This window comes from Ovis aries, chromosome 21 (genome assembly GCF_016772045.2).
Source record: "Ovis aries strain OAR_USU_Benz2616 breed Rambouillet chromosome 21, ARS-UI_Ramb_v3.0, whole genome shotgun sequence".
Taxonomy (NCBI): domain Eukaryota; kingdom Metazoa; phylum Chordata; class Mammalia; order Artiodactyla; family Bovidae; genus Ovis; species Ovis aries.
In genome coordinates this window covers 40587666-40611099 of record NC_056074.1, presented here as the reverse complement: position 1 = coordinate 40611099, position 23434 = coordinate 40587666, and the positions used below count along the sequence as shown (strand labels likewise).

Genomic DNA, 23434 nt, shown 5'->3' with positions numbered 1-23434 from the left:
AATGGGTTACCATTTCCTTCTCTAGGGGATCTTCTCGACCCAGGGATTGAACCCAAGTCTCCTTCATTGGCAAGCAGTTTCTTTACCACTGAGCCACCTGGGAAATCCAGTGAGTCATGCAAATTGAAACCACAAGGAGCGAACATCTCAGATCTGTCCACATGGCTAAAATTAAAACAGACTGACAAAATGAAATGCTGGTGGGAATGTGGAGCAACAGGAACTTCTGAACACTGTCTGTGTGAGTTACCTACTGCTGCACAACAATATGAGCACAAGTGTAGCAGCTGACAATGACACACGTTAACATCTCACAGCTTCCGTGGGGTGGAAGCCCATGCATGGCTGGGCTGAGTCCTCTGCAAGGTTCCAGTCAAGACGCCCACTGGGTCTGTGATCTCACATGAGACTTGAGCAGGGCAGGATCTGTATCCAAACTCACCTGCTTGTTGGCAATGAACATTCAGTTCTTCATGGGTTCCTGAACCGGGGGTCACATTTCCTGCTGCCTGTGGACTTGAAGCTGCCCATGAGGCAACACAGTCACGTCCATCCCATCACCTCTGTCATTTTCTATTAGGAAGGAGCAAGTCACACATCCCACCCACTCTCAAAGGGAGGGGCTACACTAAAGCATAAATACCAGGGGACAGGGATCACGGGGCCACCTTAGAATCTGCCACAGTAAGCGAGAATGTTAAGTGACACAACCACTTCCTCTTAGAAACCAGAAGTTTCTCTAAAGTTAAGGATAAACCATTCCACTGCTAAGGATTTACTCACAAAGAAAGGAAAGTGTAACTCCACAAAAGACCTACACACAAACACTCACAGCAGCTTTATAAATAAAAGCCAAAATCTGCAGGGACTTCTTCGGAGGTCCAGTGGTTAAGACTCTGCCTTCCAGTGCAGGGGGCACGAGTTCAATCCTTGGCTGGAGAATTGAAAATCCCACATGCTGCATGGTGCAGCCAATAAATAAGTAAAAATAAATAAATTTTTTAAATTAAAAAAAAAAAAAAACTATTGCAAACAACCTGTTTTTCCATCAGCAGGAGAACAGATAAATAAATTCTAATATTCGCCTCAATGAAATACTACCCGGTAATAAAAAAGAATGAACCACTAACATACAATGTGGATGCATCTGGAAAAAGAAGGTTAATACAAGAATATGTAGTATATGATTTCACTTATATGAGACTCAAGAACAGACAAACATAATCGATGACACTACAGTAAACCAGAACAGTAATTGCCTGAGAGGTGGGGACTGACTGGAAGTGATACACATGTTCTTGATTAAGGTGTTGGTTACATGAATGCATATTTTTGTCAAAGCTCATCCAACTATAACCCCAAGATCTGTACAATTCACTGCATTCAAATGTTAACTCAATTTTTACGAATGTTTAAGTGCATATTAATAGAAAGTGGAAAAAGTGCAGCACAGTAGCTTAGAGTATAGATTCTGAGGCCGGACTGCCCGGGTCTCAACTCTGGCAATGTTGCTTTCCTCAGCAAGTTACCTGACCCCTCTGCACACCCCTACCTGTCTGACAATTAAATGAACCGACACACAGACGCACAGCAATTAGCGCAGCACCCAGTACATATTATGCATCCAGTTAACATTAGCTACCATCAAACAAACCTAAAAAGGATGATTATGAATGCTTGGAAAATCTAAACGTTGGCCAGGAAAGGCAAATCATAGTTGGTGACGAAGCACAACAGTGACTTGCCTTTCTAGAATCATAATAACACAAGCCCTGAAGAATCGTCTAACCAAAATTACAATTTTAGTGGGAGAATGAGGTGATGGTGAATAGGCCAAACCATCTTCCACATCTGGAATTCACCAGATAATAGCCAAAGACGGCTTTTGATTTGAAAGAAGCCTTGTAGAACTACTCGACTCTCCGAAATATGTGCATCACTTTGACTAGAAATAAATATGACACCTAGGGAAAACAAACTAGTAAGGGGAAGTGGACTAGTTACAAAATAAAAACAGACTGGAAAATAATCAAATGCTGAAACTTCAAGTGAAACCAAAATGTAATTAAAACGAGCATCTGAGGACTCCTCTGGCGGTCCAGTGGTTAAGACCCCATGCTTCTACTGCAGGGGTCATGGGTTCGATCGCTGGTCAGGGAACTCAAGATCCCACGTGCTGCAAGGTGCAGCAGAACACGTAAATAAATAAATAGCAAGCAAGCATCTGTGTGTATGAGAAGGTGCACTCCAGAGTAATATTAACTACAGAGACTTAAGGTCATGGGGGAAGTGAGGAGATTACATTGTAATTATCATACGAGTATTAAGTCTATTCCTTGTTAAAACTGCATAGACAGTATCCTTCCTCTCTCACAACTTAACATTCGAAAATCTTATCACCTTTCCATCCAGTAACAGGCCAGGGATTTCTCAATCCTTTGGCTGGAAGCCCAGGATTATAGTGTATTAATATGCATGAGAATTTGACTATAATAATGTATCACCTAAATTCACATGGAAACTTTCAATGAGGAACATAAAATTTGCTTAAATTTTACCAGAATCCTCCCAGCATTTCTAAGCAGTAAGATGACGAAGGAAATGCAAAGTGAGTGGTTTGCTTACTTTCTTTTTGAAAACCAGAATTAAGACATAGGAATCCCAGCAGAGTAGTATTTTTGCTGCCTTCCTATAAACACACGCCTTTTAAAAAGCAAACACCACTTTCCATAAACAAGTTATCTCTAAAGTGGCCACACTCATAGAACCTCAGACTGGGCGGATTCACACTGTTCAAGAGACTTCACCTTGGTAATCACACCTACAGCCCCAGCAAAAACCAGACAGCAAACTCACAGACGAACTCAAGGGCTTTTCCACGGTGCTTGAAGACTTAGAAGGTATCTACAGATTGCTCATCTGTTCTTCCCAAAACCCCTAGGTAGTCAGCTCGACAGTCATTTTTATTCTGCCCATTCTGATGAGATGGAGACTCAAATAGTAACAAATCACAGCTGTTGTTCACGGCAGGATTTAACTCTTCTGGCTCCAAGTCCAGTGTTCAATCCACTCTACCAGTCTATCTATATAAATAGGAGTCTGTGAAGATTAAGCATTTGCTAATTTTTAAGGTCTAGATTAGGGATGACACCATTTAAAATTACTGGCTTATTTTAGCTCTCTTCCTAAAACAAAAAAGTCAAACCCACTTACTTCATGGACTATCATAACTGGAATATAATGGTGTTGGAGATGTCTCCAGAGGGCCTTCTGGATTGTCACAGGGATTAAGGACTCCACTGACATTCAGTGGTAGAAAAAAAACAAGAATACCAGGCCTCCTCCAAACCACAATTCCTTTGAGTCCTGCACAGTTAAGAAATGACTACCTTTCTACACAATTTCCGACATTCGTATAAGTGGAAATGTTCTAATCAGGGGCAGAACTAGGTCTTGTAGGGCCAAAGTTTATACAAGCTGGAGGGTCCTCTAAAGGAAAGCACACAAAATTACAGTTACAACATTAGATCTCAGATTTCAAAATATTAAATACATAAGAATAGATGAAAGAGTTGCAAAACTTCCATGTTAAAAGTGCAAAATCAATGAAAGAAGGTCTAAATATGTGAATGGAAGGACATGACACACCCATGGATTGGAAGATCCAATACATTAAAGATTTCAGTTCACTCCAAATTAATCCACAGAGCAATGCAATCCTAATAAAATTCTCCAAAAAAAAAAAATTCAGGGAAATTGAAAAATTGATTCTAAAACTTTTAAAGGAAGAAAGAGCAAATATTAGTCAAGGCAATCATGAAGAAACACAAAGCTAAAGACTTGCATCACTCGGTAACAGGCCTATTATAACGATGGAGGAACAGAGACGGGGGAATCAGTGGTACAAGCAGGCACACCCTGACCAACCGTACAGACAGAAAGTCTAACAGGCTCACACGCCAACTGTCACGTAATTTACAATCAGGGTGACACACAGAGCAGTGGAAAAGATGATCTCTTTTTCAGTTTAGTTTTATTTTCAACTTTAATATAATAAGCTTCACCCATTTTGAGAGTACAGTTTCACGAGTTTTGACAAATGTGTAAGCGTCATCATAATCAAGACAGAACATTTCCATCGAAAAGATGATCTTTTAAATAAACGGTGCAAGGTTAATGGAAGATCCCTGTGGGAGGAATGTATTTTAACCCTTCACTTCACACATAGATCTCAATTTCAGATGAACCGTAGATATAAACATGAAAGGCAAAATAATACAGCTTGAGAAGAAAATATTACAGAATATCTTCATGATCTTGAATGGAATATGATTTCTTAAATAGGGGACTTCCCTGGTGACTCAGTGATAATAAATTCACCTGCCAATATAGGAGACATGGGTTCGATCTCTGGTCCGGGGAAGATCCCACCTACCTCGGAGCAACTAAGCCTGTGGGTCACAACTACTGGGCCTGTGCTCTAGAGCCCAGGAACTGCAATTCCCGAAGCCTGCATGCCTAGAGTCCGTGCTCTGCAACAGAAGAAGCCACCACAATGAGAAGCCTGCGCATCACTACTAGCTCCCACTTGCCACAGCTAGAGACAAGCCTGGGCAGCTACAAAGGCCAAGCACAGTCAAAAATAAATGAATAGATAAATTTTAAAAATTAAAAAAAAAAAAGATTTCTTAAATAGGGCAGCAAAGATACTAAACAAAAAGGAGAAAATGTATAAATTGGGCGGATTTAAGATTAAGAACTTGTGTTCATCAAACAACCACTGAAAGAGTAACAAGGAAACCCACAGAGTATGAGAAGGTATTTGTAAGAAAAAAGAACTCCTACAAGTCAATAAAAAACAGACAACCAGATAGAAAAATGAGCGAATGACCTCAACAGACAGTTCATAAAAGAGGATACCAGACAGTTGGGAAGCTTAGGAAAAGGTTCGAAACATCATCAGGGACATGCAAATTAACACCATGGGGGCAACCTCCAGAGCAGAACTGAAATGAAAATGACAACAGCAACTGATGCTGGAGACGTGGAACTCACACAGCCCATTAATTCCACTCCTGGTTTTCTACTGAAAGGAAATGAAACAAACTGTACGAGAGTGCTTATCACCTCCAACAGATGGGTAGGAATGGCCACAGCAGCCCTATACATGACATGGGAAATCTCCCACATGACTAGCCCAGTGATTACATAACTTGAGATACATTCAAACAATGGAATACAATATAGCAACAAGAATATAAGAGCTGCAACCACAGGCAAACAAACATCATGATGAGCAAAAAAAGACAAGATACACAAAGTGGTGCAGCTGCTATGGAGAACAGTAAGGAGGCTCGTTGAAGAACTAAAAATAGAAGAGCCGTACATATGATCCAGCAATCCCACTGCTGCGCATATACCCTGAGAAAACCATAATCCAAAACCACACATGTGCCCCGATGTTCCCTGCAGCTTTATTTACGACAACCAGGATGTGGAAGCAATCTAAACATCCATCGACAGACGAACGGATAAAGAAGACGTGGTACATATATACAACAGGATATTGTTACTCAGCCATAAGAAGGAGAGAAACTAGGTCACTTGTAGAGACGTCAACAGACCCAGAGACTATCATACAGAGTGAAGTAAGTCAGAAAGAGAAAAACAAATATTGTGTATTAATGCATACACGTGGAACCTAGAAAAATGGTGCGGATGAACCTATTTCCAGGGCAGGAATAGAGATGCAGACATGTGGGCACAAGGGGAGAAAGGGAACAGGGAGGGGCCGTCTGGGAGATTAGCATTGATATATTAATACCTACACTACCATGTTCAAGCTGGTTTTAGAAAAGGCAGAGGAACCAGAGATCAAACTACCAACATGCACTGGATCATCAAAAAAGCAAGAGAGTTCCAGAAAAACATCTATTTCTGCTTTATTGACTATGCCAAAGCCTTTGACTGTGTGGATCACAATAAACTGTGGAAAATTCTGAAAGAGATGGGCATACCAGACCACCTGACCTGCCTCTTGAGAAATCTGTATGCAGGTCAGGAAGCAACAGTTAGAACTGTTCATGGAACAACAGACTGGTTCCAAATAGGAAAAGGAGTACGTCAAGGCTGTATATTGTCACCCTGCTTATTTAACTTCTATGCAGAGTACATCATGAGAAACGCTGGGCTGGAAGAAGCATAAGCTGGAATCAAGATTGCCAGGAGAAATAACAATAACCTCAGATATGCAGATGACATCACCCTTATGGCAGAAAGTGAAGAGGAACTAAAAAGCCTCTTGATGAAAGTGAAAGAGGAGAGTGAAAAAGTTGGCTTAAAGCTCAACATTCAGAAAACGAAGATCATGGCATCCGGTCCCATCACTTCATGAGAAATAGATGGGGAAACAGTGGAAACAGTGTCAGACTTTATTTTTTTGGGCTCCAAAATCACTGCAGATGGTGACTGCAGCCATGAAATTAAAAGACGCTTACTCCTTGGAGGAAAAGTTATGACCAACCTAGACAGCATATTGAAAAGCAGAGACATTACTTTGCCAACAAAGGCCTTCTAGTCAAGGCTATGGTTTTTCCAGTGGTCATGTATGGATGTGAGAGTTGGACTGTGAAGAAAGCTGAGTGCCGAAGAATTGATGCTTTTAAACTGTGGTGTTGGAGAAGACTCTTGAGAGTCCCTTGGACTGCAAGGAGATCCAACCAGTTCATTCTAAAGGAGATCAGCCCTGGGTGTTCTTTGGAGGGACTGATGCTGAAGCTGAAACTCCAGTACTCATGCGAAGAGCAGACTCATTGGAAAAGACTCTGATGCTGGGAGGGATTGGGGGCAGGAGGAGAAGGGGACAACAGAGGATGAGATGGCTGGATGGCATCACCGACTCGATGGACATGGGTTTGGGTGAACTCCGGGAGATGGTGATGAACAGGGACGCCTGGCGCGCTGCGATTCATGGGGTCGCAAAGAGTCGGACACGACTGAGCGACTGAACGGACTGATCTGACTGACCATGTATAAAACAGATAGCTAGTGGGGACCTGGTGTATAATACAAGGAGCTCAGCTCGGTGCTGTGATGACCTAGAGGAGTGGGACAGGGTCGGGGGGAGAAGGTCCAGGAGGGAGGGGATACGTGCACACATGCAGCCGATCTGCTTTGTTTACAGCATAAAGTAAGATAACGTTGCAAAGCAATTTTTCAAAAAGTGGCAGCATTTGGAACATGCAGAAAAAAGAAAAAGAGTGAAGCAGAGCAGGCAGAGCTAACTTATGCGTTTACAAGTTAGGATGCTAGTCTGTTTTGGGCTGTTGGTAATGTGTTGTTTCCTGATAGGGGTGCTAATTTTGCAGGTATGCTCGGTTTATAAAAACTCATCAATTGTACTGATGATGTATATTCTTTTCTAAGGACTACCATACATTATACTTTTTCAATAAAAAGGGTTTTTTAGTTAGGTATAGGGCCTTGGAAGTAGCCCGTACACATAAAGGGCCTTGAAGCTTAAGTTTCATTAGCTTCATAATACATTTGTCTTTGGTGTCTCCAGACATACACATATAAAAATAAAAAGCAGTTTATAATGTTCTAAGTCTAAGATTTAAACAGATTTTATGTAGAAACTTCACTAATTTTTCACCAATCAATATACACTGAATTTTCCAGAAATGTAACTACTGTAAATAAAGACTGTATGTTGTTTGTATAGAATTTGATGAAGATTTATTCACCACTTTAGAAAACCATGTCAGCAATGATATAACCACATATCATGAGGTCCCCACAGGGTACACCTGTGTCAGTCTCTACCTACGGGTGCCATATCCACAGCCCGTGTGCAAGCACGTGGCAGCCACGGTTTCCAACAGGCTGTGAACACTTACTCATGTCTATGGAGAATCTACATATAGAAATACTTGCTGTATTACAGACAGCTTTCCTTGTATGTTTCCTTTATATTGCAGTTAAGACACTGTACACATGTTGATAAATCTTATCTGGGAAATTTCATTTCAGGATAGAAAAGGGGCCGTAAAATCTGAACTGTTGAGAACCAGTTACAAACCATCAAATAACTGTAAAGAGAATCCTAACTCTTGAGTCTGATAACTGTTCTTTTATACTACTCACATTACCTAAATCACAAGTAAAATACTTATCTAGAATGTTTTAAAAAATAAAAAAAGAAGAAAAGAAAAACTCAGCTACCATTTTCAACAGCAATTACCTAAATATATCTATTATAAATATTATCTAGACATGGTGAGCAGAACAAGAGGGAAACAGGAGTTCAAACTACAAGATCTAACTGAGCCCTTTTCCTTTTAAGTCAGCAAGATCCAGTCTGGCATTCGCAAGCAAAAGCTTCCATTATTTTTCTGTTCTCTTTCAAAAATAGCTCCACCTTCAAGATTACACAAATTAGATCATTCTGCAGCAGGATTCCTCCTTATAGAGCAGCTCCTAGGAAGCACAGACGGGCTGTCTGCTGTAGAAAACCAGTCATTAAAAAAAGAAAGAAAGAAAGAACAACCAGATGTTTTTTACTTTTCAGTTCCACTGGATTAGTGACAAAGGGTATGTGCTGTGGCTATTAATGGTAGCTCTCTCTCTCTCATCAAACACCATCAAACAGGTGAGGATGAGAGCGGAGCTCCCAGACCAAACTAACATGACAGCGGAATGATTAGGGACAGTGAGACGCCACTGCTCCAACAGCTTCACCAGGGCCTATGGCATAAAAAGAATTTATCTAGATTTTTAACATCATCTGTCACCAACCTGTGGATTATTCCATCACCCAGTAAATCCCCAAGGAAATTTACTCCCAATTAATCACAAGGGGCAAATGGAGGAACAAAAAAAGTTCCTCAAGAGCTCTGAAGAGTTCTGTTTACACAGATCTCCTTCTCAAACCATGTCACTTAATGATAAAGAGATGACAATAATTATTATTTTTTTTAGTGAAAAATAGAAAACTGACACAAGGAAGTTAAATGAAATCTTGAAGTCATTCCTGAATCCTTTTCTTCTGTCTTATCCCAAATAAGCAAATCCTGTAGGCTTGAAAAGACCGTACCCAGAATCTGATGACTTATCTTCTCTACCACCCTGCCTGGAGCCATCATCAGCTCCTAGCACATCACTTCCATACTCCTAAGAGGACCCCCTGCTCTTGCCCTCGCTCTTCCTCTTCTACACACAGGGGTCAGTGGTTATTTTAATATGTAAGTCATTATCATGTCTCTTCTCTGGCTTGAAATCCCAGTGGCTTCCTCATCTCACTCAAGGTCAAAGCCAGAGTCCTACAAAGGCCTGCAAGATCTGGTCCCTTCACTCTCTTTCTCTCCTGTTATTTCCATCTCATTCACTTGCCTCCAGCCCGCGGGCCTCCTGGATGTTCCTGGAACCTACTAGTACTTATTGTTCCTCCACTGGCTTGCTCCACACCATTGCTCCCCCTCTCTGGGTCTTCTAAACCACCTTATTTCGTAACACACTCTCTGCCTCACTTATCTAATCCTCTCCTGCTTTAATTTTCACCATCTGACATTCCCCATCATTTTCTCACTCATTTACTTACTGTCTGCTGCCCACTTTGCCCTGAGAAGCTGACTGCCAGGAAAGTGAAAGTGAAAGTCGCTGAGCCGTGTCTGACTCTTTGCAACTCCATGGACTATACAATACAGTCCATGGAATTCTCCCAGCCAGAATACCAGGGTGGGTAGCCTTTCCCTTCTCCAGGGGATCTTCCCAACCCAGGAATCAAAGCAGAGTCTCCTGCATTGCAGGTGCATTCTTTACCAACTGAGCTATGAGGGAAGCCTAACTCCCAGGAGAGCTGGATTTTATTTGTTTTATTAAATGCTCTTCCCAGGTGGCGCAATGGTCAAGAATCTGCTTGCCAATGAAGGAGGTCTGGGTTTGATCCCTGGGTCAGGAGGATCCCCTGGAGAGGGGAATGGCTACCCACTGTAGTATTCTTGCTGGTAAAATTCCATGGGGTTGCAAAGAGTCGGACACAACTGAGCAAACACATGTACATACATTAAGTGCTCTCTCCTCAGTGTCTAAAATGATGACAAGGCGTCACTTTCCTGGTGCTCCAGGGGTTAAGACTCTGCACTTCCAATGCAGAGAGTGTAGGTTCGATCCCTGGTCAGGAAATTAAGATTCCACATGCCATGCAGCATGGCCAAATAAAGAGAAATAATAATAATAATAAATAAATAAAATGGTGACTAGGCATCTCCTGTCTGTGTGTTATCTGCCAACTGAATGATGTTACTAATAGGTAGAGGAGGAGCCACAGAGACCCAAACCCAGATGGTGAGGAAAAGCCAAATTAGAAACCAGACTCCAGAGCCAAAGCATTTCTGGCACGTGGTTTTAAAGAGATTAGAGCAACTTGCTGACTTTTTTCCTCCAGATATAAGAATAGGAGGAAATACCTGAATGAGCATCAAACAAAACAAAGCAAAACCGAACAAAACCCAAACCCAGACAGGGCCACCATCCCAGTCATTTTTCTATAAAACATTCTCTTAAATGGACTCAATCAGACAGTTCTCTTAAACAGTTTATCAGTGAAATTGCCTCAGGAGGCCCTCCAGGAATGTAAGTAAACACACCACTGGCCTAAGGCCAAAGCACACCAAACTAATCCTATGCCAAAGCTTAGCTTAGATCCTGTCCCATTTCCAACCCAAACTTTTGTTTCCCCAATGAGATGGTACTTTCCTTTCCCTCCATGGAGAGAAAAGTCAACCAAAAAGATCAATGGGCAGTGTTTAATAACATTATGGCTGCTCCTTTTAATAAGTTTTTTTTTTTAAAGGAAAGATGGAGGGGATTATCTACAAGTAATAAAAACAAAGCGATAATGCTCTTGCATATGGTTAATGAACCATTTTCCTCATTAAAGATAAGGGTATAAACAAGTTATTGCACATCTTGGTGGCAGAAAGGAAATACAATTAAATCCATTAATAGCCACAAGAGTTTTTATGTTCCCAGAGGACCCTGGTTTCCAGCGCTGCTTATTCATTTTCATCCACAGCCAAAACGATGCATAGCAGGGATGACCGAAGGCTGTGTGGACTATCCACGTATTTCAATTTTAAGGAGACAACTCTTTTAAACAACAGACTTCAGGTAGATGATGCTGCCACATTCTATTGGATATGAGCTGACCTGACAAAAGCCTACCTGGAGAGACAAAGCAAATGGTGACTAACATAAATCAGGCCTACAGATGCTCGACCATCACACTCACGGTTTCAGTACTGCTTCCCAAAGATGTCAAGGTAACGATCTCTGTGAATAGAGATGCTCAAACACTTTACAACTATATGAACAGAGATGCTCAGACACTTTACAACTATATGAACAGAGATGTTCAAATACTTTACAACTATATGAACAGAGATGCTCAAATACTTTACAACTATATGAACAGAGATGCTCAAACACTTTACAACTATATGAACAGAGATGCTCAAACATTTTATAACTATTTTGTTTCTCTGCATAACAAGTCAACAAGGACAAAAAAAACGTATCTCCACTAAAAAAAAGTCAGGTAAAAAAGAGGTAATCAAAACAAATTTAACTAAGCACTAGATATGGGGCTTTACTTACTAATCCATGGTAGTCCAACCCCAAAGGAAAATGTGACTTGTATCTCCAACTACATCTTCAATAGGGTCTCTGACTCCCTAAGACTTGAGATTAAATCCCTACCCTCAACTCACCAGCAAGCCTGCCTGGCGAGCACAACCTGGACCAGGAGGTGAGCAAAACAGCCCCACTGTGGGTCTAAGGCTCTCAGATTATACTCCCTGTTACTCTTAGCCTCATACTCAGAGCCCATTCCTCCTTAACATACTGACTACCTGGTTCTTCAGTTCATAGAATATCAGAACCAAAAAAGCAGAAAGAAGGCATATCAATAGCAATACGGAGGAATGAAGGCCAAAACCAAACTAAAAAAGCAAACATGTGACTTTAAAAATAGTTATGCACCATGCACCAGTCCACACTCTTCACTTCAAGCCCATGAGGGTCTCATTCATCCTGACGATCCACATGGGAGAAGAGGTTAACCCATGTTTTATTCATTCTCAAGGAAGAACCAGAAACATGTAAATATATTTTTAGGTTTATAACCAAAATGGGAAATAAAGTCTTGGTGCTTATTACAGGAGAAACTGACACGTATACAAAGATCCAAGTGCTTCAGGATAGACCTTAATTGCATTACCAGGTTTTCCTATAAAAGTAGGATACAGTTTTTCTATAGTCTGAGACACAAAAAGGAAAAGTGAAAAAGATCAACTCTGCTTAAATCCTCATTTTCCTAGGAGTCGCTCAGCTTTTATTGGTGATAAATGGCTAGCTGTAAACCGGTTTAGTAGCTCTTCTGGCTGCCAAAGCAGAGCTAAAGAAGTCAGCAGGTAGAATAGGGAAGCTGTCAAGTCAAGCTGGCTCAAAACAAAGTTGTGGTTTGCAGGCGGGGCCTGAACCATCTCTTCCGTTCATATAAGCTGGCAGGATGTAGAAACAGGATCCCGACGCAGTCACTGCTTCAGAGAACCAAAATATTTTCCTTTGACTTTCTAGTCTATTAAGCTTGGGGTTTGGCAGGATCTGTGTCTACAGTGAACCCAAGACCTTATAATGGTCCCTGGGAGGAAATCGGAATATAAACAAGGTAGCCCTGATTCTAGACAGAAAGCAGTTTTTGGAGGGGTATCGAGGAGAGACAGAGAAGCCAGGCTGGCAATAAAGACAGCAAGAGTAACAGTAATATTAAGTGTTTTCTATGTGCCACAAAAGCAATTAACTTGTATTAATCTCCCTTAATCCTCATAATACATGAATGGTAGGGGAATTATTATGCTCATTTTACAGATGAGAAAAATGAAGCATTAGAGAGGTTAAGTAATTTGCCCAAGTCACTTAAACAGTAAACCAAGAGTCAGGATTAAAATCCTGGCTAACTGGCGCCAATAGTTGGGCCATGTGATGCGAAGAGCTGACTCATTGGAAAAGACCCTGATGCTGGGAAAGATTGAAGGCGGGAGGAGAAGGGGACGACAGAGGATGAGACGGCTGGATGGCATCACCGACTCGATGGACGTGAGTTTGAGAAAGCTCTGGGGGCTGGTGATGGACAGGGAGGCCTGGCGTGCTGCAGTCCATGGGGTCGCAGAGAGCAGGACACGACTGAGCGCCCAAACAACTGGCTCCAGCACTGACACCTGCAGACACTAAGCTACGAAGCCTCTCACTGTCTGTCGTTTGGTAACAGAGCAGCATTCTGTAATCCCAACATCACAGCGTGCGTGCTAAGTCACTTAAGTTGTGCCTGACTCTCTGCGACCCAATGGACTGTAGCCCGCCAGGCCCCTCTGTCAATAGGATAACATTACAGCGTCCAAAGCATTAAACATTATCAATCATGAGAGCCAGAGAGCGCTCAGGGGACACCAAGTTTAAGCAGAGAAATGGTTCCCGAGTCATGAGACAAATCCCAGCTCCACCTCCCTTTAAACTGGGGAGCCCTACAGAAATGCCTTCCCCTCCCTGGGCCTTGATTTCCCTTCCTGGGGAGTTGACGGTTACCGTGCACACATCAAAGGCTCAGCAGTCTGCTTCTCTTCACCTGGGCATCAGCCTAAACACCCCCTCACCAGAGGCCTCCTCAATCACACCGCCCAACCCTCTCCAGTCCCCACGCCGCTTTCTCATCATGGCACCACCTGCCTGTTCACTCTGGATCTACTTACCAGTTTATCACCTGTCTCCCTCCTCTGGGACGTTCACTCTAAGAGAGAATGGACTTCGTCAACCTGCTTGCTGCTGGTTCCCCAGCCCCTGGAGCAGTGCCTGGCACATAGAAACACTCAACAAATATTTGTTGAATGAAAGAACCATGTAGGAGAGACTTTCATTCAATGAACTATACAAATAAACAGGCACTGTTCATTGACAAATATATTTATCAAGCACCTATAAAGTAACTATGTAAACAGACAGGCTTATTTCAGATGGCGCTAACTGGTGTGAAGATTTCTAAACTCTCAGGATGGACCGGGCAGGTGAGGGCAGCTTTCCAAGTAGCGGGTCAGCTGAGACCTGAACAATACCCGGGAGCCAGTCACACGGTGATCAGGGGACAGGGCATCCCGGCAGAGGGAACAGCAAGTGCAAAAGCCCTGAGGCAGGGCGGCCACGCCGGGGCCCAGCCTGTGGAGCCAGGCGCTCATGGGCAGCACGGTGGAGATGAGGTCGAAGCCATGGGAAGGACCCCTCCAGGAATTATCTCCCAAGTCAGAAGAAGGCTTTTACTCTATGTGTGATGGCAAGTTACTCCATAGCGTGTCTTATCTTCACCAGTGACTCAGTGGTAAAGAACCTGCCTGCCAGTGCAGGAGAAGTGGGTTCAATCCCTGGTTTGAGATCTCCTGAAGAAGGAAATGGCAACCTGCTCCAGTGTTCTTACCTGGGAAATCCCTGGGACAGAGGCTACGGTCCATGGGGTCGCAGAGTCAGACAGGACTTAGCAACTAAACAACAATAAACTTATTTTCGCCCAGCAGATTGTACACTTTATGAGATGAAGGATTTTGCTTGTGGCACATACTGACTGGTCTACAAGCATCTGTTAAACGAATGAACTGGGGAGAGTATGAACAGAGAGTGACATGGTCTGATTTTCATTTTAAAGTATCGCTTTGAACTTTTACCTTCTGAGAGGAGACCAGGGTGGCAGAGGATGGGGAAATTTACAAACAAGGACATCAGATGTGCTTTCAGGGCACTGTAAATCAGAGACAGGGGAAGAAAAGGCTACAGTCTAACCCCTGAAGCCATTTGGTGTTTTCAAACAACAGAGAGGAAAAGGTCCGTGAGGAGGGACCAAATAAATGACAACTGATGTCCTAAGCCTTTCGTGTTTTTCTAAACTGCTTAAACCACTACAAAGAATCTCTGTCTCACTTATAACAAGAGGAACAAAAGGAAGCTCAAAGCCAGACACATACACAGCAGACACACACAGTTTTGGAGAAAAACTGTAAAGAAAAAACACCTTCCTACATCTAAGAAAAATAACCAGGCTAAATTTCCTCAGGGACAATTAAGATTCTACTTAGCACATCCAAACTGTTAGCTGGGGGGGATCTTGCTCAGAACAAGGCTCTGAGAGGCAGACTGCCACCCAGAGGAGGTGGCAGACTAAGAGAGGAGCAGACTCTGTAACAGGGACCAAGTTTTAAAACGCCACTCCTTTTGCACGTACCTATATCCGCACCCAGTCACTAAAAAAAAAAAAACATCCAGGGTAAAGCACTCACACCTGACATGTTTACTACCTGTCTCCCTCCACTAGAATGCTCATGCTAGGAGAGAATGGACTTAGTCTATTACCTGAATTTCTAAGAGGTACATTATAGTTCTAAAAAAACTTTTGCCAACATCATCTCTGGATACTACCACGTGCCTCTCTTTACAGAACTGAAAGTGCTGAAAGAATGAATGAGACACAGGTTCATCTGGGAGTTGTGGAGCATCATTACTTCTAAGCGGGGGGAGAGGAAGAACAGTATTCGGGGTGAGAAAAATTGGCAAAGCTATTACTAAACTCCAATATCAATGCCCCCTCCTCACCTGTGCCTTGCCACCCATCGCCACAAAGAGGGCAGAGGGCAAAGCGCTCTCCAGTCACCATTTCTGCTATCAATAAAGATGAGCAAGCAACTCTAGAACTGAGAAAGGAGCGTGAGGAATAGAGTGAACTCTCAGCCCCCACCGCCATGCCTCAACTATCCAACCTTTTTTCACAGCTTTATTGTGATATAAACTGTGTAAGTTTCCCTCCTTTGACATACGTGTACAACCGAGTACAGTTGACACGTATCTTTAGATATTTATTTATTTTTAAAATATTTAAAGTGTTTATTCATTTGGCTGCACTGGATTTTAGTTGCAGCATGTGGGATCTAGATCCCCGACCAGGGATCAAACCCAGGCTCCCTGCATTGGGAGCTCCAAGTCTTAGCCACTGGAGCACCAGGGAAGTCCCTAAACATCTATTTTTAAAACAACATTTACTGGTCTTTTCTGTAATATGTGTTTATTACAGAAAGTCTGGAAATCACCAAAAAATATACAAGGACAGAAATTAGTATCACACATAATCCTACCAACTGAAAACCATTTTGGAGTAAACGCCTCCAGACAGTTTTCTCCATAGATATTGACTAAGACCGAAATTTGTGAGAAACGGACAAGGAAGCGTCAGGAAGCAAATTCTCTCCAGGAGGAAGCAAGCTGAGCAGAAGGTAAAAACGTTTAAAGAGGGGAAACTAACAAAAGAAAACTAATGGGCCCTTGGAAGAGAGAAGAAAAGGGACATTTTAAAATAACTTGGAAGAGGACAGACTGAGGACTCAGTCTAATTAAACGAATAAGGAGAGACCATAAACACGGCAGCCGCAGGTGACTGCTGTGACATGAAATGTGGCCAGAACAACGAAGGAAGGGGATTTTAAATTTTACTCAATTTCAATTAATATTTAAGTAGCCACACGTGGCTAGTTGGCTAGCTGTATTGAACAGCACAGCTTTAAAGAGAAAATAGCCTATGATCTTAAGACGTAATTGAATGTCAAACGAAATGTTTTAAGTAACTGACTTCTGGAAGATATAAAAGCTAAGCAATAATACATCATCACTGACTGGCCTCCTCCATGGCGCTACCCAAGGTAGAGGCCAGGCACCAATCTGCCTAAGTGGCTCCCCGAGCTGTGACTACAGCTATTCTCCGGTGTGTAATAACAGAAAAGGGAAAGCGGGTCCAGCAGGCTTTCTCATCAGATCGCGACCCTGTGAATGAATCCAGAGGTGGCGCCCGGGCACACACGTTCATTCTCTAAAATCCTCCCAAGCTATGCTGGTTATTCCTCTAACCAGGCCTAAAGAAGGGAGGATTCTGTCAGGGCTCGCCAGTCTAGAACCAAAGCACCTTGCTCAAGGCCAGCCCCGTGGCCAACTTCAAGCTCCTGTCTTTTCTCCAGAGCCCCTAATACCACTCCAAACTCACACTGGAAAAAAGACCCAACCCTTGCCATCATTCCCATGGCTTCCTTGTTTTCTCAAAGTGCTCCCAGAACGTGACACCACAGATTCAAGCCAAGTTGACTGCAAATTTCAGAGGACCTACTGAGCCTTCCAGTCCAGGCCAAAACAGGACAAGCCTCCCAGAATGAAGCAGTAAAAACACACAGCCCCAGCACTTTCTGGCTGGCACCTTCTAATACACACGGAGATGTTACCAGAAGTAAGAACAGTAGCAGCTTATTGGCTCAGCTAAGAAACTGGAAATCTAGTTTAAAAGGAAATCTCATAACCACTCACGTGTCCAAAAGATCTGTAAATCAATACATGTAAAAACTGACTCTGTGAAAGTCATTCTGTCTCTGACTTAAGGAATCTGAGCTTCCACAGGGACGGTGGATAATATTACCCCGATAGAGAGGCTATTGTATTACGACACTCACAATGTGAAATTCAAATCTTCTAAGGTACAGATACACTGTTCAGACTTCCAGTGCTAGGGAAATAATAGAAATTTCCCCAGGTCTCTCTTTGATCAATTACATTTACTTCGTATCTATCATTTAAGAAGTACTTTCTCCTGTAGACCTATAGGTCCTATTTTATCAACTGTTTCTTTTTCTTTTTTTTCTATTTTTCAGCCATACCACGAACCATGTGGGAGCCATGTGGGAACCATGAGTTCCCCCACCAGGGATCAAACTCATGCCCCAGTAGGGGAGGTGTGCTGTCGTAACCCCTAGATCACCAGCGAAGACCCTATCCCTATTCTACATTCATTTCACCCACGTATTAAAATGGATAGTAAGTAAAAGTATTACCAATCAATAGACCAAAACACCAAGGCACTGAAGAATTTGCCCCAGCACAGGAAGAACACAGAGCAGTATATCCTGGCCTGCCTAGTGCTTTCATGGTTAGAGGGGCACCTGGCCTCAAGGGCCTTCATGAAATCGACACTTCTACTGCAAGTTGGCCAGTGACGCCAACTTGGCCATGGTCACATCCTTTTTTTTTCTAAATGTGGCCTAAACGAGAAGTGGCTGATAACCACTGAGCTCCTTCCCTAAGCATACATACAGATAAGAATATGCAAATGTGCTCTGGGCTCAAAGACAAATGTGATACAGTTTGTGAGTGACGCGGCAGAGCACATGGTGTCCCCTCACAGTCAGTTTGACACTACAGAAAGAATTCAGGACACTTCTGACACTTAATCATCTTTCTGGCTCTACTTACACAACTCAGAAAGAGGAAAGAACATGCGGGGAAACGTCACCGTACAAACAGCATAGAGAAGGGATCGATGAGACACTAAAACCCTTCCTGTGACATCAAGCAACTTGCCACCTGGTGCCAACGATGATGCCACACCACTCTCCACACTCCGGACCACAGACGAGGCAGCACTCCCCTAAGTGTGAAGTGGTGCCGACTTCAAAAGCTGTGAATTTCATACCGGAACTGTTATAACAGACCTCCCCACTGGCTGTTGTTCTTTAGTCACTAAGTCGTGTCCAACTCTGTACGACTCCATGGACTGTAGCCTGCCAGGCTCCTCTGTCCGAGGGATTTCCCAGCAAGAGTACTGGGTTGCCATTTCCTTCTCCAGGGGATCGTTCTCATGCAAGGATCGAACCCAAGTCTCCTGCACTGGCAGGAGGATTCTTTGCCGCTGAGCCATCAGGGAAGTCCAGAATCTTAACAGCCAATTATATTCCACAATGCTTACCTCTGGGGAGTAAGAACAGACATAGGGACTTTCCTTGACAATTTTCATCTTTCTGTACTGCTTGAATTTCTAATCATGGACATGTATTAATCTTTTTATTTTAAGCCACAGAGGAGTCATACACAACATATACAACATATGGTCAGTGCTACTGCAGTAAGTTTGTATGGGGACAGACGGTTACTGCTGCACCCTGATCAGTTCGTAATGTATGCAAATATCAAATCACTATGCAGTACATCTGAAACTAACATAACATTGCCCATCAACTATATTTCAGTGAAAATTTTGAAATTCCAGGTGAGAAGAATAAAAATCTACTGGTTTTTTTTTTTTGGAAAAAACATCTTTTATTATAAAAAAATACTGATAAAAAATGGTAATGAATAGAACAGTTTAGTTATTTTTAAAGCCAACTACAGATATGCTCTTCATTCATGAAAAAAAATACTGTGGATTCTGAAAGAATTTAGTAGCTGTTAAGTCAGAGCAGAGTACCTACTTGAGAAACAATTTTATTTAAACACCTAATAAAGGGAAAGCTGTTTTTTTCCTTCCCCAAAAGTACATTATACTTCTACAGGGATCAAGAAAAGGAGCGTGACATTCCCTGCGCTCAGCTTTTCAACTCTCATCTTCACACCAGGCAGAGGATGACGTTTTCACAAGACTGAATCCCACGACATTTCATACATACCTAACCTTGGGTCATACAATCACACTGACATTTCTCAAGTGCACATAAATCACACGTTTATGTCTCATTGAGCTTCACGAGATACAAATGTTAATTCAAGGTGAAATTCAGTGTGTCGGATACAGAGTGCAGACTGCCAATATACCCTCAACAGCATGAACAAGTATACCAAGGAGCCCTCAAACTCACTGGATGGCTCCAGTAACGAGAAGGGCCAAGAGCAGGCCATTCTCTCTCCACAGGGTGTTATTTTCCATCCTGCAGATAAAACAACACGCTCCAAAGAGCACAAGTGTTCCACAAGGAGCTGGGAGGCATGAGGGTGACAGGTGGAAACGAAGTCAGAGCAGGACAGCTGACAGTCCCAAGGACTGGTTAGTAGACATGACCTGACTGTATGCTCCCTGCAGGTGACAGCAATAAGCCAGCCTGAGGCGCTCACACCACGCCAGCATAATAATTCCTGATTTCATCAGGATGCCTAGCTGTTTCTTGGGCGAAAAATTTATTCTGTGGACCTCTCAGTGACCAATAGGGACAGACTGGAAATCAACAGCCATCGGTGACTTTATTTATCCTCCTCGCTGGCACAGCAGCTTCTTGTCAGCAAGCTTACGCCTTTTCAATCTAACAAGCTAGAGAAGGCAGCTGTCCAAATGTCACCAAACGTAGTGATAGATGTGAAGGAAGGACAGGCAAGCCTGAATTACTCACACAGGACCCAGGGAGGAAGGGACTCAGTGCTCGTGTGTTTGAAAGAAGTAGATGAGGCTATTTCAGCTATAGATAGGCCTGAAGAGAAAGAGAAAGGCAGGCCTGCTTAGGACCAGGAGGGGTAAGCCACCACATACTAAACTCCTAGTTGAGTCGTGTATGTTAGGGTGTTGACCAAACCAAAGCAAACTGGTGTGGCTCTCGATTGCCCTGAAGAAAGGACAGAGAAGAAAGAAAGTAAAATCAGTGAAGCGAATGCTGAAACACAGGGACACCAAGAGCAGAGGGGGGCTGATGGAAAACAATCCAGCATGATCTAAAAACATTCCAGATGTATATCCTTCCAACCGCAACTCTACCCCTACACACAAAGGCATCCTAAAGAAACTTTTGCGGGAAGCGCCAAGAGTCCTGGACAAAAATATTTATAGCATTACTGTTCGTGTTAATAAACAGGAAACAACCCAACTGTTCATCAAAAGATTTATGATATATTCATACCATGAAATTCTTACCCCTTAGGGAAAATGTTTCGAGTTACCATACAGCATCGATGATTCTCACAAACTTAATGTTGAGTTCACACACACACACAACACACACAGACACAAATAGGTTACAGAACACACACATTATGATAGCATTTATATAAACTTCCCAAAACATTCACAACGAAAAAACATTGTCTAGAGATGCACACACGTAGTAAAACTAATTTTAAAAGACCGGGAAATGAGGGACACACAATTCAGAATAATGTTTACCTTTGTAGGGGGAAGCAGGGGACGTGGTGGGGAAGAAGCACCCAGGGCTCCAACGCAACTCTAATGCTGTTTCTCAAGCTGAGTCAAGGACAGATATGCGCTTCTTGTCATTTTTTAAATTTTAAAGTCCTCTCTAGGACATACATCATTTTGTATGCATGAAACAATTCAAAACAGAAGGGGGCTGGAGAAAAAGGAGAGTTGAAGATGTAACCAAGCCGTGCTCCCTAACCCCCACTTACATGTCCATCTGCCCAAGACGGGGCTTCCAGAGTGAGGAGCAAGTCACACTCCAAGACAACAGAATCAACTCGATTTAGAGGTGACAGGAAAAAAGACCATCTTCAGGCACTTCTCTGGGCTTCCTGGCTGAAATCAACTCCACAGTGTCTATCTAGTCAAGGGGTAAGCTGTGAGACACTGCACACTGTCTCCAAAGTGTGTGAGAAGACTACCTTGCCCATACGGAAACAGAAAACAGCCCAACTCAGGAATATTTTACCAATGGAAAGTCCCCAGATGGTTCCAACAGACAGGAATGGATTGCAGTTAGGAACAAGGCAGTAGTTTTATGTGCCCTGCAGAGCTAGGAGAATATGTGACCGGTTACTGGGGGTGGGGAAGGATGAAAAATACACTTGAAAACACACTAAATAGGACTTTTCCAAGACCATAAAAGCCTGGACAGAATGTGTGTATCTGGAGTACAAATGGACGTGTGTTTTGAACACAAACTAGAAGCCCTAAGGGTTAGTATGGGCTTTACCCGGCAGAAGATGACAACCAAGTTTGGCACATGCCAAGTATATTGGGAAATAATAATATCTAGAGAGATCTATACCACATCCTTGTAACACAGGTACAGCCCACGGGCGCTGGCGAGGCAGGGAAGAAAGTCTGTGACTTTCACGGGGAAACGGACAGGAAGGCCGGATTCTGTCAGAAGGCCCAGGGCAGAGAATCCACTGGGCCCCGCTCTGGGAGGGCAAGAGGGTGGTCCCGGCCCGAGGCCGAAGGTGGGCATGCCAGAGGAGGGCGGGGTCCCCTCGGGAGGAGTCCCCGGGAGGCCGGGCAGGGACGCAGCGGGGCAGCCGAGGGGGAATCCAGGGCCGGGGCGCCCCCCTTGGCCGACGGGACGGGGAAGAATAGGAAGGCGGGGGCCTGTCACAGCCCCGGCTGGGCGGTCCCCGAGGGCCTGGTCGCCCCCCGCCCGCCGCTCACCTGGGCACGCAGCTGGACGAGCTCCGGTCCACCTCCCAGGTGGCGTACAGGTTCATCTGCACGGGGGCGGGGGTGCGGCCTGGCCCCGGGCCGCCGGGAGTCGCGGAGCCCGAGGCCACCGCGACGGCCATGGAGGTGGAGGTGGACGAGGACGAGGACGAGGCGGCCGCCGCCGAGGTGGACGAGGACGACGAGGTGGCCTGGGCCAGCTTGGGGGGCGTCGGCTGCTGCGGCGGCGGCTGCTGCTGCGGCGGCGGCGGCTGCGGCGGGGATTGGGCGACCCCGGAGCCCCGCTGGCCGCTGCCGCCCCCGGCGCCTCCGGGACCACCGCCCGGCCCTCCGCGTTCCGCCATGGCCCGGCCGGGGGCGGGGAGGCGCGGGGGTTACGGGGATCGAGGCGAAGGCCGAAAGGACCGCCCAGGCTTCTCTCGCGGCGGCCGCGGGGGCTCGATTCGTCTGCTCAGCCCGCCCGCTCGAGCGCGCGAGCGCGAGCTGCACGCACGCGCGGGGCCTCGCGGCGCGCGGTCCTCGCGCTCGCCCGCCGCTGCCTGTTGCGGCTCGCGCCGCCGAGACACTGGGTGGGCGTGTCCGGGGAGGGGGCGGGGAGCCCCGGCCCGCGCCCGCCCCACCCAGCGCCCGGGGGCGGGGCCGCGCTCGGGCGCGCGCCCCGGGCGGGCCTGTGGGCGCGCGCGCCCCTCGCTCCTCGGGGGAGGGGGTCGGCGGCTAGGCGCCCTCCGCCTGGTCCTCTCCTCAAATTCGCGGCCCGGCGGCAGCCCGCTGAACCTCGCCGCCCGTTTCTCTCCCCTCTCCTTTTCCGCGGTGGCAGCAGAGCCAAGCGGAAACTCCGCTTTTCCGGGGCGCGGTCCCGGCCCGGAGAGGGCTGCCGCGGGAGCGCGCCTTGGCCCCCTCCGGTCTGTAGACCTGAGGCCCGACCCGCCGCACGCCCAAACCCGCTTTCCGACCGCCGACTTGGCGCCCGCTCTGCGGCCCCGGGGGGCTTCTTCGCCACGACCAGCAAAGGGCGCCATGGGGACCCAGTGGTCTACTGGACGCCGCTGGGCCAGGCAGTTTCCGCCGCTTCTCCCCAGTGTGGGCAGGGGCTCAGACCTAGAATCCAAAAAGCCGTTTGGCACGGGTGAATTCTAAAGCTAAGCCTTTATTTTCTGACCA

General features: G+C 44.9%; 1 protein-coding gene across 4 annotated transcripts in view; it reads right to left on the bottom strand.

The window, feature by feature from the left end:
* Nucleotides 1-22636, bottom strand: part of PACS1 (phosphofurin acidic cluster sorting protein 1) — a 144385-nt gene extending 121749 nt beyond the window's left edge. Inside the window, exon 1 of one of the 4 annotated variants that reach the window (XM_027959538.3) lies at nt 22265-22636. In XM_027959538.3, coding sequence (XP_027815339.1) covers nt 22265-22617 — 353 coding nt within the window. In that variant the 5' untranslated portion in view covers nt 22618-22636. Of the gene's footprint in view, nt 1-442 lie in introns of all 4 variants that reach the window. The other 3 variants (XM_060404096.1, XM_042237653.2, XM_060404095.1) reach the window with 3 other exon arrangements.
* Between the last annotated feature and the right edge of the window lie 798 nt (nt 22637-23434).